General features: G+C 42.2%; 1 protein-coding gene across 1 annotated transcript in view; it reads right to left on the reverse strand.

Annotated features, from left to right (window-relative positions):
* The window catches only part of skia (v-ski avian sarcoma viral oncogene homolog a), an 81,716-nt gene extending 62,860 nt beyond the window's left edge, over positions 1-18,856 (reverse strand). Inside the window, exon 1 of the mRNA XM_040152718.1 lies at positions 17,530-18,856. Within this exon, the coding sequence (XP_040008652.1) occupies positions 17,530-18,435 (906 nt within the window). The 5' untranslated portion in view covers positions 18,436-18,856. The remainder of the gene's footprint in view (positions 1-17,529) is intronic.
* Positions 18,857-21,013: the final 2,157 nt, after the last annotated feature.

Consider the following 21,013-nt stretch of genomic DNA (forward strand, 5'->3'; position numbering starts at 1 on the left):
GTTGACTAATCGATTAGATAATAGATAGAAAAATTTTTGTCAACATTTTTGATAATCGATTCATTTGATTTATCAACCAAAATCTCCAAACACTTACTGGTTCCAGCTTGTTAAATGTCAGGTTATTTTCCTGTTTGTTGAATTACCTTTGGGTTTTCGACTGTTGGTCAAATAAGCAAGTCTGAAGTTCTCACCTTAGATTCTGGGAAGCTGTGATAGGTATCTTACACTTTTTTAATACTGTACAGACGAAATGTTTAATCGATTCATTGACAAAATAGTCTACAGATTTATCAGTAATAATTCAATAATCATTATTTGCAACCCTACTTGACAGTTTTTGACACTCAGAACCAAAAATGTATTGAGGTTGGATACCCAAATATATTAATTTATGGAGAAATGGACAGATTATGGCAGATTCATATTACATAAACAACAAGTTACATTAACAAGTATTATCCCATGCTAATAAAGCTTTGGTTGGTAATATAGCATTAAATGAGTGCAACATGTTTGCAAAGACGAACATGAGCATTTGGACAGCCATCATGGCTTAGTACATGAGGAAGAGAAGTGAAGGGACACTGACCACGTGGGCCTTTTTAGCTCAAATAGAAAACTTCCTTCCTCTGTTTTTCTCCAGCTTATTCACCAGGTTTTATTTGTAACCTCCGATTCTGGCACCTCCTCCTCTTGGACACTGTGTGTAGGGCTGCAGGCAGGCCCCCCTGGCTGGGACACTGCTGTTAGTTTTGTTTTTGGAGATGTTTTTTTGCTGCTCGAGGTATATCTTTGTGAGCGCAGAGCACAAAGAGGCCCTTTGGTTTAGTGCAGGGTGCTGGGCAGCCTCAAAATCAAGCTGGCTGACTAGCACATACTGGCGCTTTCCCCTCCAGAGCCGGACATTTTGTTCCACTGTTGAACTCTAGAAGAGGCTGAGCGAGTGAAAGAGAGACATAGGGAGAAAGAGAGAGTGAGAAGCTTCACTCTGGAGCCAAATCACATGGTTTCCAGTGGTTAGAGATGAGGGCTAGAATTGAGGGAAGAGGGTCTGGAGTTTAGTTTGACACATATAGGTTTTAGAAGGCTAACACTGTGGACAAGCTTCCTTTAACCATTTTTTTATGATATTCAATATCTTTTAATTTTATATAGTTCTGTGTCATTACTACCTGGGTCTTTTTTTATTTCTGTCAGTCATGATAACGTACTCACATAAGTGATTTTAATCCCTTGTTTCCTCCAAATGAGTTTACCTAAGCTTGTGGTTTATTTAAAACCTGTCTGATTAGTCTGATTGGGTGTTTCTTCCCCTGTTTGATTTCTTTTTAGCGAAATGAAATGAAATGAAATGTTACATTAGGAATGGTTGCAAAAACTACGAAAATAAGGCCCAAGTTGTAGAAAACTGGACCTTTAATGCCAAGAACTTGTGACTAACTGTCTAAGCTTTCCTGAAGGCAATCAGAGGTATGAGCCCCATATATCAGTTTAGTCATAGCCAGGATGAGAAAAAAGCAATACAGCAACAATGTAAAAAGATACCAAATTGTGACAAGACTAAAGACACTGTAAGACAGACATTCTAGTGAAGACAATGTAGACATAGTGTCTGTTACGTCATAAAGACGCTTCCGACAGCAGGGCGGAGACGCCACAGGAAGCTGGTGTGGTGTCGAAACCAGAAGTCTAAGTTGCTGCCTGCCACGGCTCTGCGGTAGAAGTTCAGACTGACAGTCAGTAGGGTTGTTGTGGCTGTCAGCCGACACACTTCTCACCCTGGCTGTACTCAGAAAAAGGGAAGTAGGAGGGATTGCAGCAGGTGAACATGTGACACTGCATGGGTTCACTTGTTCACTGTTCATTTGTGTGTACATGTACTGTGTTTTCATTTTGTACAAAAAGGCCTATCCCTAGGCTTCTGGCTGTTGTCTACTGACAGTCACCCCACACAGGTCACATGATGAAGGGGGAGGGGGCTTTCATTGTAGCAAACTCTGGTATCAACAACCTCTCTGACCCCTAGTGATGAACTGTAGGCCAGACAAGGAACAACAGGATCCCCCAATGGAAAACATTTACACAATCACAGAGATGGTCCCTTACGGAGGTTGATGTTTTTGCAGTTATACCAATATATGGAGTCAACAATGTTTTTATTCTGGTCTTCAGTCAAAGGTTTTTCAGTTCAAAAGGTGTAACAAAACTATTATATGCTTTGGATTTATTTTTTTAGCCCACAAAACCTTGAATGTCAAGAGTCAATTCTTCAAATCATGAATTGGCAATTTGCTTTCAAAAACTCAATCAGTTTAAAATGTTCACTTAAACAAAAAGATCCTAACATTAGCACCGAAAGGAAGGTGAACATACACAAAATGCCAAAAGAGCAACTCAATAAATGAGGATTAAATTGAGTTCAGGCAAAGCTCTGAGCCGGAAGGAAAGAGAGCTCTATGTTATTTCCCGTCCTCCATCTCATCTCTCTCTCTCCCTCTGTCTAACTCCCAACCAGGTTGGTTTCCTCCACTGGCAGAGGGAAGGGTAATGGACACATTAGCCGCCGGCTTGTCCCTCAGCAGCGATTAGGTGGCTGTGAGGTCATCCCTTCACTTCTGCTACAATCCACGTTAGGGATCTATCATTTCATTACTGCCGTTTGGGAGGAGGGGGAAAGGCCAAGGCATCCTTCATCCTTCCATTCATCTATCCCTCCTTCGATTCATCTTTCTATCCGTTTCACTGCTACTTCTTTACAATGCCAAAATCAACGGTGGTGAGAATAAAAGATTTTACTGGATGATTTAGAATTAAATTAGCTGTCATCTGAGAACAGATAACAAGGGTGACAATGAAACCAATGAGTGCTAACTGTAATTATTTTACATCATCTAATTGGGATCAATTCAACTTCATTGAATTATAGTGAAATTAAATTTTTTTTTTTTCTTTGGGTACACTGGTATCCCTTGTCCGATTATCCACTCATACGGTTTTTCTTATAGTTGCTACGCCCATGATACCAGGCTCTACCTGTTCTTCACGCCAGAAAAGCAAATTTTCTGAGCATAAATCTCAGTCTGCTACACTGATATGTCCAAAAAGATAATGGAACTCAATCTCTCTAAGACTGAACTCCTGGTGATTCCAGCCAGTCCTTCTGCTTAGCACAAGATTAGTGGAATGAGTTACCAAACTCATCTTGGTCTTCAAAAATCACTTGAAGACCTACCTCTTCCTAGAGGTACTTACTCACCCAATATGCTGTTTCTCTCTCTCCCTCTCAATCCTTTTAGCTCTTTCTCCATTTGCCAGGCACTTAAATGTTACTTAATGCACCTGCAAGCTTTTTTGGCACTTGTATCAGATGGAACATGGAACTGAGTATTAAAGCACTCATTCAAAAAGCCTTGGCTTGATCTACTCTGGCTTGGACTGAACTGGATACCGAACCTGCATACAATGCTTCCAACTGAATTGGCAAGATCCTATAGAGTATCGAAATATGCCTTGTCATGCAGTACCAAATTTTGATACTTAAGGAGTAAATCTCATCAGCGTCAGTGACCCAATAAACATGCAGCATGCTTGGACCAAATAAATAAATAAAGAAAAATAAAACTAAAGGTTTGTACCAAAATGTGTAAAGTAATTTGCTTTTTGTTAAAATGGATTTTATAAAATTCGTAACAAAAAAGTATCATTCAGGAGCCGATATCAAACTCAAGGTATTGGTACCAGTATCAAAACTTTTTGAACAATACCCAGCCCCACTTGGACTGTACTTCAATTAAGTATCTGCCAGATTAATAAATGTAAATCTAAGTCCTTTCAGGATCTCCTTGAACCATCTCAGAGAACCCCAGAACACCTTTGATGACGCTAATGTTTTAAGTGATTAAGTGTTTAAAGATGGTAGCTAACTGACTCATCACCATTCATTTGTTTCATTGGGATACTGACTGAAACTCTTCACTGGATAATGTGATGGATATCCATGGTTTTGCTACCTTTTTCCTTCATTTTTAGGGTTAAAACAGAATCTGATCCTGCTGTTGAGAGTTGTTCTGAATAAAAGCCCTTCTTACATGCATACAGTTTGAAATCACACCAGGTGTGTGTGTGAGACCAAAAGGGAAAGAACATTTCTGCATTCTCAGCTGGAGTATTTGTCTGCTGGACCTGAGATGTATTGATTGCTGCAGGAAGTGAATTCTGATGTTTCACAACACTTCCTGAGCTGGATGGCTTCACCATGGCTGGTGAAAGCAATGAGAGGTGGAGGTCTGGCAGGGTAAAGGAAGGGATTTTACACGGGGGAAGTTCAAGAAAACATGAAAGGTCGACAGAGAGAGAGTGTGAGAGTGAGAGTGAAAAGACAGAGAGACATAACACCTCTGGCTCTGTCTTTGGGTCAAGACTAAATACTGCCTCCTGTCTACTTCTTCTCAGAACACCGACTCTGCTATGTGGAAAATTAAACAAACGGTCAACGTGCTCCGCTGTCTCAGACCTGCTGTCTTGTAGCATGATATAGTGATATAGTGTCTAAATCTAGATAAGAGGGACCACAGTACACACCTAAACCTGGCTTTAAAAAGCAAATGCATCTGGGCTGACCACTTGTGATTGGATCTAACCCTCTTGTTCACATTTGATTATATCTATGAGAAATGTAACCACTTCTAAAAGAGAAAAAAATACACATTTACACTTGGCCATGCTGCCAGAAAGGAGGATGTGGCAGATATTTTATACCTCACCCCAATTATGATCTTCTTAACCATGTCCCAGATTTTCACAGCATGCCAATCAACTCTCATCGGGTGTGTTTGTGAGATTTATTGTACTATGGAAACTGTGTTATTATAATGTGCGCGAAAAGGTTCTTTTCAGTCCAATGTAATGTAGATGATAGCTGACTACAGCAATTGTCTGAGCCACTAAAGTATGGTAAACTGTGATTCGATTGAGATGAATTAGTGAAAAAAACTTTCAGTTTCTGACAAGTCTGTACTCAAACTGATTATTGAAGTGTATGCACTCTGATGTTGATAGTCCTATGGAATAACCACTATTTTAGCGATACATATTCTGAAGACACTCTTGCAAATGTAGCAATGCTTTTATTATTCTTGCTCAACTGCTGTAGGCTTTGAAAAAGAATTTGACGTTTCCATATTGTTACAGTGATTTTGCATTTGTTCAGAGAAAATGAATCCAGAATAAAATTGTGAATACTCACCAAGATGAAAAAAATGTATGATGTCCTTTAAGCACAGGCTAGAACACTGACTTAGTATTAAATCAGCGCATTGAGGGGTGCATTTGCATTCAAGCTGGCATTTCAGCAAATCAATATTGTTTCACACTCGCTAAAAGAAAAAGGTGCAAAACTCAGTAAAAACAAACATCTGGGTATTAATCGTAATAAAATAAATATAATTACAGAAATCTTAACGCTGCAGGGTGGAGGCTGGAGGCAGTCTCGGTCCTAGAGAGTGGTTTCTTTATGGGAGACATGCATTGTCATTGTGATAACGCTGGTGGGGAAAGTGTGACTGCTATGCAAACTACAAGTGCTCACATACACAGTTTAAGCCACACATGTGACTTAATCCTCTGTAGAGCCATGCAGACAACCAGCAGCCGTGCCTGGAGAGAGGGAATTGAGGGAGCGGTGTGAGGAAGGGAGGAGAAGCTGAGTGGCAAGGTTCAGATGCAGCCCTGACTTCTGTGTGTGTGCACGCGTGTGTGTGTGTGTGTGTGTGTGTGTGTATGCATGAGTCTGTGTGAGAAGATAATTAAACAGGGCAGACAGATGAGCCCAGTGTGAGGGCTAGAGGTCACATGGGATAAGTCTACTTGTCCACCCCCCTCCCCATATACTAGTGTATACACACACAGATACACACACACACACACACACACACACACACAGCAGGCATATATAAATGGCCAGGGACTTTATATAAACAAATGTCCTACTGCTCAGGATAGCCTTGGGAATGTTTCTTTGAAGGAAGATGCTGAGAAAAACATCTTTGTGCTCACTTTGCGTTGGAGGTGGTTACACACTCCACACATTACCTTGTCTTAGAGATCTACAATTACATTAATTATAATCCAAGGGCTGCAAGAGGTCTATTGTCTGCTCTACTGGAGAAGAAGGAGTGCATGTGTGTGAGATGTGAAATCAATTGCTTGATTTTGGGTGGGTGGGTGGGGGGGGGGGGGGGGAGTCTGAGCCCGGTGGAGGCTTAGACTGAGACCTGAGAAGCAGGTGTTCATGCCAGGAGAAGGGCTCCCCTTTCAGCATATTGTTTTATTTGGCATCTGCATGACCGCTTCATTTGCCAGAGTGCAGCTGCGATGGATTAATTCGGGAGATTGGTGACTTGGAGGGGAAGAACGGGCCGGCTAGTCTGGAGGAAGGATGTTAACCACATTATAAGCCTTTGTTTCCAACACTTCATTCCTGAGGAGTAAACTGAGCCTACTGAGCCCTACCCCTTCACTGCCTCTACCAAGAGGCCCTGGTTCGCTCAAACACACACACACGCCTGCGACTTCCGGACAAGCTGCAGCTGAGGTGTGGCCGCAGTTCACTGACTTTGTTTCTGTTTCTGCACAGGCAGCCTAAATGAAAACCATCTAGTTCTGCTCTGCCAGTCTAAACTTTCTGCCCTCTTTTAACCATGCTCTCCAGTCTGCACTAATCAACTGCAACCAGCCTAAACCTGCCCTTCACAAGCTGGTTTCACTTCAAACCCAATGATCTCACTCTTCAAACTTCCCATGTGTTACACTGACACCACCAACACCAAATCCTCTTTCAGTTGTATCTTTCAACTGTGGTACGCCTGGCCTCAAGCACTTCCTATATAATTAACTGTTGCGATACAGAGAAAGGTTATAATGGTCAATCAAAGTTCAGGACAGAAGTGCTTTGTTGGATCAATAGGGCAAGACGATCCACATCCTGATTAACCCAGTTTAAGATTAACCCATCCTGCCTTAACATTAACTAAGAGCAGCTAGACGTAACTATGAGTCAGAGCAGACTAAACAAAAGTAGAGATCAGAAGTGTTTGCAGACTACACTGCCAGGAGGATACACCTTTTCCAAGAAAAGACATGCACAAGGCAGCACTGAACCTATTGTACTGTCTGAGTGAATGGCTCATTCATAACTTTGTCTTGCAACAATAAACCCTGCAAAATCCTGTAAAGAAAATGAACTGCCTACAGCTTCTGGTGTATTTTTTCATTTATTTTCCTTTCAGTATTCAGGTTGGAAAGTGAAATTTTTGAAGGCATATTTATAATCCTCAAATCTTCTTATATCCTGCTGGTTTAAAATATTCTCTCAGTTGTGCTCTTACGTAGAAATTGAAGGCATTAAAAGAGATCTACTATGATCTACTATGATGCCTACCAAAATTTTTTTTCAGTTGGAAATCTGTAGACTGCTCACTTTCCCAGTGGCCACCAGTTAGCCAACGGAGTTACCGTAGCGTGTTGCTTCCTCTCTTACTCTCATTCCTCTCGCATTATTTTCTCTGACAGTTAACATTTTTCAAACTGTCCTTTTGAGCTCATCTGTGACACGTAATTCTTGGCTGTGTGACTGATTTTCTCCCTGGTTTGTTTCTGCAATAAAGACAACGGGAAACGCTAAGAACTCATTTTCACTCGTCATGAATTTATTTCCTCTGTGGCAGTAGAACATATTACACCAGTTTTCAGAAAGTCTTGCATGTTAAATGGAGTAACAAAACACTTTTAAGGCTGAATAACTGTAAAAGACTCACTATAGACGGGTTTGAAAACACTCACTAGCCTAGCGACATAATATGGGCTACAATTAACCCATACTGCAACACTCTGTAAAAGACTGTAGTTACACTGGGACAGTGATACAGTACACTCTCTCCATTTAAACGTGATATCCCCTGTAATAAACGAACACGTAATTGTCTAGTCCTGAAATATAGGACAAGCCCCACTTTTTTAAACCTAAGTTTCAGAAAAAAACAGCCTCTCTCTCCAGAGTGGAAGAGAACTCTCAGCATAGTTTTTTTCCATTCATTTGATTTAGGCTGTGCGCCTAAAATGCTTAAGCACTACGCCTAAGTCTTATTATGGTAAGGAAAACCCTGTACTTGTTTAGAATGGCTATACTCAAATAGGACACAGCAAACAGGGATATTCCAGCACACTTTCAGTTTTCCAACAACGAGGGCAAGTCCGTGACTCAGCCACTTTGGGAACACTGATCATCCAACGGGGGGGGGGGGGTGTATTCACCTCTATCTATCCCGCAATCACTCATCCACAGCTGATACCAACCAAAAAAGAGGTGACAATTGCTAGCAAGCGGACAGTAACACCACCCACCAACAAGGATGCTTCCCAGGACCCAGCCTGCCTTCAAAACAGAATATACACTTCAAGCCCTTCCAGACTCTCCCTAATGTCTGCCAAATGTTTGATCACCATTATTTCAAATGGGGCAGTCAAGAAATTCATCTTTTTCAGAGGAAGAAGATGAAAGCTTTGTGAACTAGCTTGAGGAACTTCAGCAGTGATGGACACACACCAAGGAACAAACGTGCAACCACCAGAACCACCGGGACTGCACCAAAAATTGCTTTGGGACACACCAGATGTAAAATGTAAACTTGTTCAGTACTGGCAATGAATTTCCTTGATTTTTACCTAGTACAATGATAGTGAATACAAGCCAGATGGTAAAAACACTGTAGGCCAATGTTGGCTAATGTTAGTCCTCTTTCTTTTCAGCCTTGTTATGCACAACAAATCTGATCACGAACCCAGACTTTTTTCCGCCCGGGTTTCAAAAACAGAATTTCAAATTGATTTTTTATAAGAATGATATATGAAAAAAACGCTTTGCTGATGGTCTCATTCTGCTCCGGATGACAGTTTTATTTTTGTGAGTGTTCAGTTTGTATAAAAATGAAGCTTCTTTAAAATAAAATTCCACATTTCAGACTTCTATCAGCATCCCATCCATTTGACAGAGATTTTACAAAGCTGCTGAGTTGACTTGGCAACTTGGCATCTTCCCCCTCAGAGGAATCACACCAGTTCAATCAGAAATAAGATTAAAACATCTTATTATTAGTTTGAAAATCTCCCTGTATCTGCTTTCTCTTTCTCTACCTGTCCTTTCCAAACTTGGTTGAGATGATTAAGGAGATGCCCTTTCGAGAAAACAGTCCACCCATGGCTTGTTGTTCCAACAGTCTGAGATTGACCACTTGCTTCTGACATGACACAATGGGAGGATAATCTAGGCCATGCCTGGTGGATGCTGTGTTACACACTGCCGGTGCAGCCGACAAGTCTATGTATGTGTATGCGGATATGTGTGTGCATTTGCACACCATTCTGTCTGCTTCTGTATTCATTATAAGACGGAGGAGGCATTGCGGGGGGGATCTGGGTGCTGTGTGGATGTCTGTGTCCATGTATGCATGTAGTTTGTAGTGTGTGTGTGTGTGTGTGTGTGTGTGTGTGTGTGTGTGTGTGTGTCTGTTTGTGTGTGTGTGCGCGTGTGCTCATGAGTGTGGTTTAGGGCGGGGGTGGAGTTCTTTTTTTGGGGGGGGCATCACCGTGGGAGACAAGCAGATGGGGATGGAAATGAGTAGGTAGTGAGCTCATGCTAATCTCCTCCTACAGCTGATCCAGGCACAAGCATGCACACTCACATACCCCCACAACTGCAAATCATATGCTCTACCAGCCCCATGCACAATCACACACCAAATGAGGCGGAGGATACCTTTGCTATTCAAATGTTCCCATGTGTCTCACTTGCATATTTTGCGAGGTAAGCCCAAAATCTTGCACACATCTGAGAGCACCTTTTATCACACAAACATTCATTTCAGTACATCTCATTACCAGTAGATGTTGATCTGTTGCATTGTCTGTGTGTGTGAGTCTAGCTGAATTCATCACACAGCCATCTGCCCTGTGGGAGTTTCTCAGCAGCAAGCGATTGGCCGACTGCATTTCAAGGGGGGCAAGGGGTGAAGTGGGTCACCTCTTTATTTGGGGTAGGAAAGGTCATGTGGTGCTGGCTGCTCTTCCAAACATATGGATGGAAAGCAGGAAAATGGATGGGGGGTAGGGCAACTCCAGAGGACAACACTGCTGTCATATACAAAGCGTGCTCCTGGGCTGACGCAGCACAAAGTAAACCCCCCATCCCACCATCCCAGCTAGTAAAATAAAGCTGCCGTGGCAGTGGTTTCCAGTTTTAAAACCACATCTTTAAAATCAGCTGGTGCGGTTTATTCTGCTGTTCATTGCCAAACATTTACATGTACTTTCAATTATTACATCTGGACTAATTTTCCCATTAACAATCAACCCGTTCACAGTCAGAGCTTGATATCTCCTCAAAGCTGATGTGTCTTTTGAGTTATTTTCAAAATTGGTAGTTTTTCTGGGGCTAAAAGTACTGATAGCAGACAGCAAGACAACATTAGTACTGGTACTTCCCTAAGCAAAGCATGTCCTACATGAATATCAAATGTGTTGCCTGTCAAGCATCACCACAGTCAGATGCCGTATCTTTCTCAACACTTTTCATATACACGTGTGAAAAAATTCTGAGATCTCACTTTTAGCTCTGTGATAGTGCAATGCAAGCCTTCACGTCAAAACAAATAAATAGCATAACTGCTCTCAGATATGACTTGGATGTTTATCATACATCCAATCCATATACAAACGGTGGCCCCTTCCAGATCCACATTGTAAACTCACAACCTGAGAGCAGGTTAATAGATATCTATGTGTCTTAGTTAAACCCTAACCCTAAACCTAGTATACAGGCTTATCCAAAAATATTGTACTCAGTAGCACTTCACTGACATTATTGTAATGTGTAGACGGTGTGATGAAATACATTCCTTGCTGTTGAAACTGCACTTAACAAAATTTTTCCCCTGCAAATCACCAAAATTGCTCAGTGGTTCATTGCATGAATATCGCAGTTTGGTCTGTAATAGTCTGTGTGCAGTTTGAAGCTTACTGCCACTGGGCAGACAACAAAATACAAATTCAGTGTGCTGGCCTTACATCTGAAGATCACTGATGCATCCTTGGTAAAGAAGCCTTGGGGCAGGTTAAAAGAGGCAAAAGGATGGTGCTTGGGGATGTGTAGTTTAGGCAAAAGCAGGGCTCACACTGCCATGTGTGTTGATGAATATTTCAAAGACCCTCTCATTAAATAAACACACCAGACCTCACTTCCTACAGTAACCTACCATCAATATTGAATGCCCCTAAAACAATGACACAGTATCTTTCACAAGCCAATGGCCAGGCCAGACATCGAATTGCACCATCTGACTGAGGAAGAGCTTCTTTTCCACGCAACACCTGGAGGAGGTCACCAGGTTCTTCCTTCAATGCCGCTCTTACATAATCCCAATAAGACAAACTCAAGGCCCTCTGAAGACTTAAGAATAGCCACTGCAAGCTTATTTTGCTTTTTAGTTTCATACTTTATCAAAAGGCTATGAATATTCTGGCAGGGAGGATATACTTTATTTCCACACATGCTCTTGGCTCCTCAAACACATTTGCTCTGAGCTTTGCGTGCACTACTTTCCAAGACAACTCACATGCATGGTTGCCTACAACAACAGCAACGTGGACTGTTTCTTGGGAACCTTTTCTTTCCTTCATCTTCTTTGAATGGATGGTCAGGTAGGTGGGAGGTATCCTGGTGACCCCAGGGAGCCTTGTTCTCCTTCCCCTGTCCCTTGTTTCTTCCTACGCACAAAGACTGACTACAACAGGCCAGTCCTAGCAAGGTAGTTTAATACACTGTTCAGTCCCCCCTGCTTGGACTCTTCATGAAGCCGCTCCATCCATTTGTCACATGAAGAAACTTCTGATGGATGGAGAAGCCAGTGGGTCAGGGGAGATGGGGGATGGGAGCACAGAAGAGGGGGTGAAGGGCAAAGAATGGCTGGCAATGAGGGCTGAAACTTCTGCTTTACTGTTTCTCCTCAGTTATGTTCTCCTCCTGAAAGAGACTTGTGTAATTTGTCAAAGATAGCTATAATGTCAGGGTTTTTGAACTCAATGAGCATATAAGATAAGAATGCTTTCCAAGTTGCCCTCTATGAGAAGCTGAATTTAGTCCCTCAAATTCAGCATGATATATTTTTGCACCTTAAACATAGAATTAAGGGATCAAATTCTGGATAGGGTAAGGTATTGTTTGAAAAATTTTGCATTTAGTGTCGATGTGATTCTTGAGTTTTGGTGCTATCTTTTTTCTAGAAAAACAGTCGAAGTTAGATCAAAGTTAGCCTTTATACAATGGCCTTTATATAATGGCTCCTTGCATGGTTTAGAAAGTCAAGCAACATTGGGTTGCATCCAAAATTTTATGGTTGAAGATATCATGGGCCACTTTAAAAGATGAAATAAACCCACAAACAAGGTGGACATGGCTTGGACCATCAAGTGACAGTAAAAAAAAATTCCCACAACAAACAACCACAAACACATACCGCTTTCTAGATGCTTTCATCCATTGTGCACAATCAAGCAGCAACTGGGAAAATCCCCTTTTGTTAGCAGAATTTTAAAGGCTTTGAAATAAACAGTTTGAAGCAGTGAGACATGCTGTATGAAAGGAATCCCTGCACTTAATTCATTTTCCACTGCTACCTCAATGGCAGCCTTTTGAAATTTTTTCCAGACAACACAACAAGCTATATAACCTATTCTGCCACACTCTCTCTGTTTCTCATGTTTGTTATAGTGCTTTCCTGTCTACAGTTATAGTGGAAACACAGGCCAAGACAGATGTTTAAAGGCACATCAAAACCACTGCACAGACGTTTTATCTCATGACACAATTGTTCCTCAAAGTTTTTCATCTAGGAGCCTCAGAGCAAAGTCGCTCTTCACTGAATGTTTTTCCAGAAAGGGAGAAGAGAGCAAAATGAATGTAGTTTTTGCAGTTGATTTACTGCATAGGGGAAGAAAAAGCGGTAGCATATGTAGAAAGTAATTATTAAAATTTTCAATTCAACTACTAACTGAACACCCTCATTTTAATTGACTTCTTATTTGTGTATCATTTGGTCTAAGAGTAATTAAAGTCCAAATCATTAATAGGGATTTTTGTCAGAATGCCGTGTCATCACATCAACCCAAAATGTATAGCTATATTCTTGGCAATATAACACATTATTTATTTCAGAGTCAACTAGCCTGTGAAGTCTACTAAGGAGGAACTTTCTGTGTTGATCTGTCACTTTGGTTTAATTGAGCTCGAGAAGTGATGGAACTTTTGAACTTTTGATGGAACTCTTGACATAAAGACATTTGAATGGCAATATGGCGTTGATCTTCCTGACCCTCAGTCATGCCTTGCAGCATGGACTGACTGTCGTCCATTAGAAAGCCAGACTGGTAGAATGGCCAGGAAAAATAACTCATTATAATGACCTAATTAAATTGGTGGCTTCCTCCTTTTCAAAGCAGAGGATACAAAGTTTAAATTCTAATATTTGACAGGCAAAAAAGATAATCAAAGCAGAAAATTCAGCATCAAATCTGTTAAAAATGCTTTTCCTCAAAACCACATCGCAATCAGGATAAAATCACACTCTGCAGCAGACATTTGCAACTGTCATGTTTTGCCAAACACCCATAGATAAGGAATCAAAATTTTCCCTCAGCTGCCATTGCAATGCACAGCCATCAGCTGTTGTCATGTCCACTCTGTGGACATGTCAACAGGTTTAGCCAACACTGTGCCTTGCATATGAAACAGGACATGGGCCTATATCCCCTTAGGGAGTTTACTTCCTCTGAGCCCCCCCCCAATCCACCCACCCACCATTGCCCCACCTCCTTCTTAAAACAAGCAGCCCCTTCTGCTGAAGGCCAGATATCCTGCGCAGCAGTGAGGGCATCTCAGGGGTGGGGGTAGGTGTAGAAGTAAAACAGGAAGTTTTAGCTCCTGCACATTAGACAATGACAGCCAAATGCAGTATCTGAGTGCCTTGGAATACTTTGGAACCACATATTAAAACATCACAAATGACAAAAGTTTTGTCTCCTTTTTCCAATTTCAAGGCTTAATAGTTCTGCATTATAACACTAGTCAGCTTTTTCTACAATGAGCCATAGGATAAAGCGTGGAAACAGTGTGCAGGAATGTGCTGGGAGTCAGCACAGTAACATAGCATATGCAGAGCATAAACACAAAATGGTTTCTACCCTTGTTTATTGTTCTCAATGGACTTTTTTATACACGTCTGTCTCCAAACAAATCATTTTCCACCACCTCAGAAGGAAAATGACTTATTGTATGAGACGATATCTGAATTTCCCCTACTGTTTTCAACTGTAAGCAGCGGAGTCATTGTTGACTGTAAAGACATGCATGGGAGTGTTTTCATACAACAGTTAGGTAAAACATCTTCACCTCACTGCAGGAGTGGCAAATCTGGAATGTAAGCAAGGACTAACTGCCTCTCTGCCTCTAATGAATGAGCATTCATCTGTAAAAAAAAAAAAAAAAAAAAAAAAGTCCAATCCAGTGACTTCAAAAAAATACTGCTTAATTTCTAAAACTGACGTTAATTTGCTGGTTTTGAACTGAACATGAGTCAAGCTTGAGCTGGCTCAACAACAGCCACCCCCCTCTAACCTCTGCCCCCCAATTCTTTTTCTCATATCTCCCCTAAACAGACGGACTGTGTGGAAATCACATCATCTCTAGGGCGAATTATAAAGTTAGCAACATACTAAATCTGCAGCCGCAATCCTTATCTAAACATCCTGATGCGGAAAGCCACTGATTGTGTTTGCCACCCACATGTGTACCAGCCAGAAACCAAAAAACTTGCAGCCAAGGGCTAGCATGAGCAACTTGGAGAAGTGTTCCACACCCAGCATATAAATTAATTTAAACAATTCAATAGTTCAATGCATTTGCTCATTGCTGTTTACTATCAGTACTGTGGATCACATCCTCTAAGATAAGAACAGAAGTTTTACTGCAAATTCATGCTTCTTCCACAAATACAGGCATGCAATAAATAGTGAAAAGTTTTCCTCAAACAGTCTGTGATTCAGATATATGCCTGTGTGCGTCCCAGGAGGAGGCTCTCAAAAGATCGTCTGCAAGGAGGTAAGTGCGGTAATATCACTTCCTGTGTCTGTCTGCATGCGAGACTGCTGCTACAACGCTTTTGTAACACCCTTATTAATATTCACAGAGCCACCCAGTTCCGTAGCTGACAGCACACAGATGATGGCATTTTCTTGTGTGCTGAAAGGTAGAAGGCAGCACAACGCAGTCTAGCGCTTTCCCTCAGATCCTCCAAGAACATGTTCAAAGTGCCTCGGCTGTGCTGAAAAATGCTGACAACAGGGAGCTCTGTTGCTATAAGTTTAGCAATATTCCTCAACTCCTACCCAGCATGTATTCCCTCATTAGCGTTTCTTGAAACAGGGTACTTGAGGAAAAAAAGGAGTTGAATTAAAAAGCAGGGTAGAGGTTCAAATGAGCCTTAGGCTTAACACTTGGGTGCCCTGTCGGCACTTATAGAAATAGAAGAGGCCCCTGAAAGTGGGGGTCATTGAGGTATGCCCACTCAAGTCTGAATGAAAGTGTGTGCCAAGAGCATGGCAGGACTTTGGCACCCTTCAGGACTTCAAGGGGTCTCTCTGATTTCTCTTTCTTTAACAGATTCCCCTGAAAGAAGCCTCAGTGAGGACTGGAGGGAAGCTGCTTGTAAACACTTTAGAAGTTGCTTTCTGTGCCTCATCAAATAGTCTGCTGTGCCCACTCTAGTTTCATTCAGATTAGAGTAAAAAGTAGGTAAGAGGGGTAGGACGAATGTGAGTGCGTGTATGTCAGAGGTGTGTAGCTGGCCTGGGGTAGGTGGATGTTTTTTGGGTTTTTTTTGGTGGTGCTGGTTGGGGGGGGGGGTCCTGAATGCTCCCCTTTGTTGGCATCATATTATGTTTCCACCACAATACTTCTAAACCCTGCTTCATCAACTCCATTCATGCGTAACAGTTCATGCAAATGGCCACACTAGCCTTTTTTTTTTCCTAGAGGTGGGGTGGGGCGAGATTCTTTTTATCAGTCTACCACCTAACTACCCTCTCTGCAAACTCCTGCATGCACACCAAAACACAGATTATAATCCCTTCATACATCTTTACAGTCAATTAGCTGGGGGAAGCATTGAAAACCAAATTTAAAAAAACAAAAAAAACAAAAACAAAAAAAAGGAAACATGCAGACCCAGAATCTGTATGGATGCTTTAATTCTGATTAATCAAACTTTTTTTTTAACTATCTCAAGTAAAAAAACAATCAGAGAGTGTGTGTGACCAGAGAAAAAAAATGACAAGTCATCAACATCGACAGTAGCACAGAAAGCTAGAATAATGTTACATATATTTACTGTGACACATTAGGTCCACCAGCAGACACACACACAAGAAATTGGCAAATTTTGTCATAATAACAACAATCCCACTGCTGCCCAAATGTATCCCTTCCCACGGGAACACACACATACACATATACTGAAAGAACAGCCAGAAAAGTAAATTGAGCAAGAGATAGCTTCTACCCCACTGAAGTGTGTGTGTAAGTGTGAGTGTGTAAAAATTTAAATGTCTTTTAATATGAAGTAGGTCAGAAGAATTATTGCCTTGCTTACGTCTGAATTCATCTTTAATCTACACACTCTTCCTACTGTTGTATACTATTTCCCATTGAGCCATTTGTTGGTCAACGGTATTATATTTACAGTACAAGCCAATAAAAGTGAAACTAAGAGGTCTTTCACAGGCAAATAATGGCTTTATTGCCACCAGAGGCGTTCTGTTGTCACTGCTGGATGAGGCCCAATTAGTAACAATATGGCAAATGATGACCAAAGACTGGTTGGTTTCTCTACAGGAAGGTCTCACTGACCCCCAGAGAGACACATATGACATACGAGACATTCATATGAGAACATTTTGGAAACTTATAAGTAACCCTTTTTATGCATTCTTTAACTGGGACAAATTTGAGTTTTATGGGGCTCACAGTGAATCCTTTCAAGGACAACTGGGATTCTCAGGACCACAGACTGAGAAGCACAACTATGAAACCAATATCTACAGCACACCCCCTAGCTTGAAACATTTCAGTGAAATTTTGCTGAGATGCCCCAAACTCAATTTTAATTGCCAAGAGGTTCCATCTAAGGTGGCACACTACAATGATCAACCTACTGGCTATTACTGCATTTGAAGGTTTGGATAGACCTGCATTTTAAAGGCATCTTCCAGACAGGCTCTGTGCTGTTGAGCTACAATGCATAAACTGCATCTTGAGAACGTGGAAAAATTAAAAACAAACCAAAAAGTACATGAGCTGCAATGCATACAGAAAATAAAGAAATGAGGGCTCCATGGTGAGGTATAGCATGAGGGCCAACTCACCCTGGATGATGCTTTCCTCTTGTACTTGTTGGCGAAGTCAAATTTCTCCTTGATCTCGTCCAGGAGCTGCTCCAGACGGGCCTTCTCCTCTTTCCCCGTGTAATCCTGGCCCAGGAGGATGTACGCCCTCCAGTTTGCCGAGTCGAAGCCCCAGTGGCAAGTCCTGTTCTCCTGCGCCTTGTGACTGTGCACCACGAACTTGTGGGTCGGGTACATGAGTCTGCAGTCCATGCACTGGATGCATGCTGCGTTGGGGCTGGTGTACAGCTCCGGCACGAACAAGCCCTTGCACTTCCCGAAGCACTCGTGGTAGACTTTGAAGCTCCTCTCGGTGAGCTCCAGCTCCAGCGAGCCTCCGCTCGACTCCTTCTTGCAACGCGGCGGGTAGGCGCCTCCGTAGATCAGGGCGTTGCAGAGCCGCTCGGCGTCCGTTTTAGTGATGAGGCCGCAGGACGGCGCGGAGAATGGCAGGATCCCCATGACTTTAAGGATCTCCAGCTGATCTGCCGTACACCGGGAGCAGTAGATGTGCAGTTCGTCGCACACTGAGTTGATTTGTTGCAGTGTGAAGTCCCGCAGCACCGTGTTGAGGATCTGCGGGAGGCACAGTCGTTTCTCCCCGCCGACCACAAAGCACGAGATGGTCTCGCCCTCCAACACCGTCTCGCACCTCTCCGTAGAGCGGTCCGACGGTATGAACAGCGGGCCCGGCATCACCGGTGGCGGCAGATGCTGCAGTACCGGTTCAGGCTCCTTACCGTCCTTCTTAAAGAGGAGCTCATGTTGCCACCGGGCAGAGAAAGCCGCCGGTCCGCCCAGAGAGCTCATAGAGCTGAGGTGAAACTGCTTGAGAGTTTGTTGCAGTCCCGGATGAGGCTGGAAGCTTTGCCGACTTACAGTCTCCATGTTTTTCCTGCAACTTTAGAAGCGTAAATCCTTCGTGTCGTTGACCGGGAATGACGAGTATCTATCCGTTGCTGAACCTGGTAAATCCACGGTGTCCCAGAATTGAACAAAATTTCGAAGCGCTTCATCAAACATCCAGTAAAATGATGCAGATGGCTTGTTTACAGTTTTATTCCTCTGACTACTGGGTGAACACCGGCCGGTCGCTCCCTGCAACGGGTCGCCGACTGTCCATATCTGACAAAAACGGCTCTCCAAACTCCAGAGAAGCGAAAAGTTCCGTGTGTCGAACTCCACAACGAAGCAGGCGAAAATGAAACAAAAGCGTGGATTATGAGTCGATACAGCTCGATAAAAAAAAAAAATCCTTATTTGAGGCTCTTTCCGCTGTCGAGGACTGCCGCAATCCACTCCGTCTGCCCCCGCAGTTCGCTCTGACTGTATGGAGATGAGAAGTCTGAGAGCCAGCCTGCTCTCTCTCTCTCTCTCTCTCCCCCTCTCCCCCTCGCTCCCCCTCTCGCTCTGTTTAGGTCTCTCTCCCGGTCTCTCTCACGCGCCCTCCTCCCCCTGTGTTTGTGTGTCTGGCTCAGTCATTGAATCCCAGCCAGGAATGTGAGTGACTCTGCAGGCAGGCTGGGCTCTTCCAGGAACAAGCGCCCCCCCCCCCCCCAGCAGAGAGCGGAGAAGAAGAAAAAAGTCGTGAAGGCAGACGGGAGGACTGCGTTCATGTCGAATGGGGAAAGTATCCACTGTAAACTTTCTTACGCTCAGTTCTAAACTGGCGGGAAGCAAATAAATACATGTACGTGTACTTAAGTATTTCAGTGTTATGCTACTTTATTCTTCAACTCGAGTAGAATTCAGGGGAAAATATTGTAGCAAATACCCCCCCCCCCCCTCCTCCACCAGGCAGCGACATTTTAATGACTTACACGTTAAGGCGTGAGTTATAATAACACATTACTGTGACATATAGGGTATATTTCTGTGCTTTTTCTTAGGCAAGTTTTTGAATGCAGGACTGTAATTGGCTGTAGCTGAGTATCGTATTTTAAACATTGAACTAGTAGTTGTATTAATGTATGTACTAATTTTTGGTAATGCTTTGGTAATTTTATACATTTATTGTGTTTGCTGCCAAAGCGGTAATTCGGTTAAAAAGCAATATGTTTTAACTAACGCTGCGTTCAAGTCATGTGGCACGACAAGCATTCGATGGCATGTCCTTGGAATAGAATACATATTTTTCCAGTTTAGACTGTGTTTGAAGTCAACATGCAGTTTTCCACATGCGACTGCAGATGTGTTGACGTCAACGTCAGAAATGTGGTCATTCGCGAGCTGAAACCTGAGATGAACGGGATTTCCACACAGGAAATCATTTTTACCATCTTTCCCTTGGGCCTTGAATGTAGCAGAGGAACAGTGAGGGTTATGTGATCGCTCGGTTCGCGGCCGGAGATAGAGAGAGAGAGAGAGCGAGAGTGAGGGGGAAAAGCCCAAAGAGGATGGGTGGTGTTTTGCGAGACAAGACAAATTTAGCTTTGGAAACGCAAATTGCACGACTAACTGCGGTTTATTATTTTCCCTTCTGCTTGAATGTAGCGGTAATCAGGTAGCGGAGAACAAATTTCACGTGTTGGCGACCTTGAGAGACAATCTTGCTAATGAAAGGCTTACAGAATCTTTTTTTTTCCCTTTTGTTTTTCACAGATCAGCTATTAGAAAATGTTAGTGGGTCGTCAAATCCATAGCACAGTCAACAAAAATAAATATATAAGTCTTTATATCTTCTTTCCATTCAATTTATTTTTACTTCTTCTAAAAATTGTAATCTGCAAATTTACGAAAGCATTTTTTTTGGTTTGTTTTTTGCAGAATATATAATTTTTTACATAGTTTGCTCAAAGAAATGCAAAGTCTCATATTTTTCATTTTCATTTCATAGACCCTATTAATAATATTATGCTTGCCTAGTAAGTAATGAGTTTTGTGGGGAACGTTATGTAAGTGTAACAGCCCACTTGATTCTGAAATATTCAGAGGACTTGCAGAGTTGTTTCTAAGGTTTACTTATGTACAGGAAAAAACAACTCTGACAACTTAATCTTTAAATCCTATTTTAGGGCGTGTAGAAATAACGGTGAAGTAATACCAAACTTGTGGTTCAACTTCAGGAGGTCATGTGTCCAGAGCAAGTTCAACTCCATTAATGATAAGGTAGTTTGCTACTCCTGTGGCGTCCCCTAGCCAAGCACTGCTGTAACTGCAGGGGACAAGATCTGGAATAATCTTCCAGTGCAGGCCCAGAGTCTGGGGTAGAAATCTAATATTAAATTTGTGAATGCATATGAAAATACTGTATACTCCCTTTAAATAGGAATTCACAAGAAAACTGGAAAAAAGGTTTTCCATGCAAATCAGTAACAATACTCAAAAAAAAGAGAAGAGTGGGGAGCTGTGGAATGTAAAAAAGTGAGAAGGGAATACTGAGCCCAAAATAAATATTTATTTTTATTTTTTATCTTTTTATCTTTATCTATTCAAAATTGCCACATTTGCTTGGGACTGTGATGAG

The sequence above is a fragment of the Xiphias gladius genome, chromosome 18 (assembly GCF_016859285.1).
Source record: "Xiphias gladius isolate SHS-SW01 ecotype Sanya breed wild chromosome 18, ASM1685928v1, whole genome shotgun sequence".
NCBI lineage: Eukaryota > Metazoa > Chordata > Actinopteri > Istiophoriformes > Xiphiidae > Xiphias > Xiphias gladius.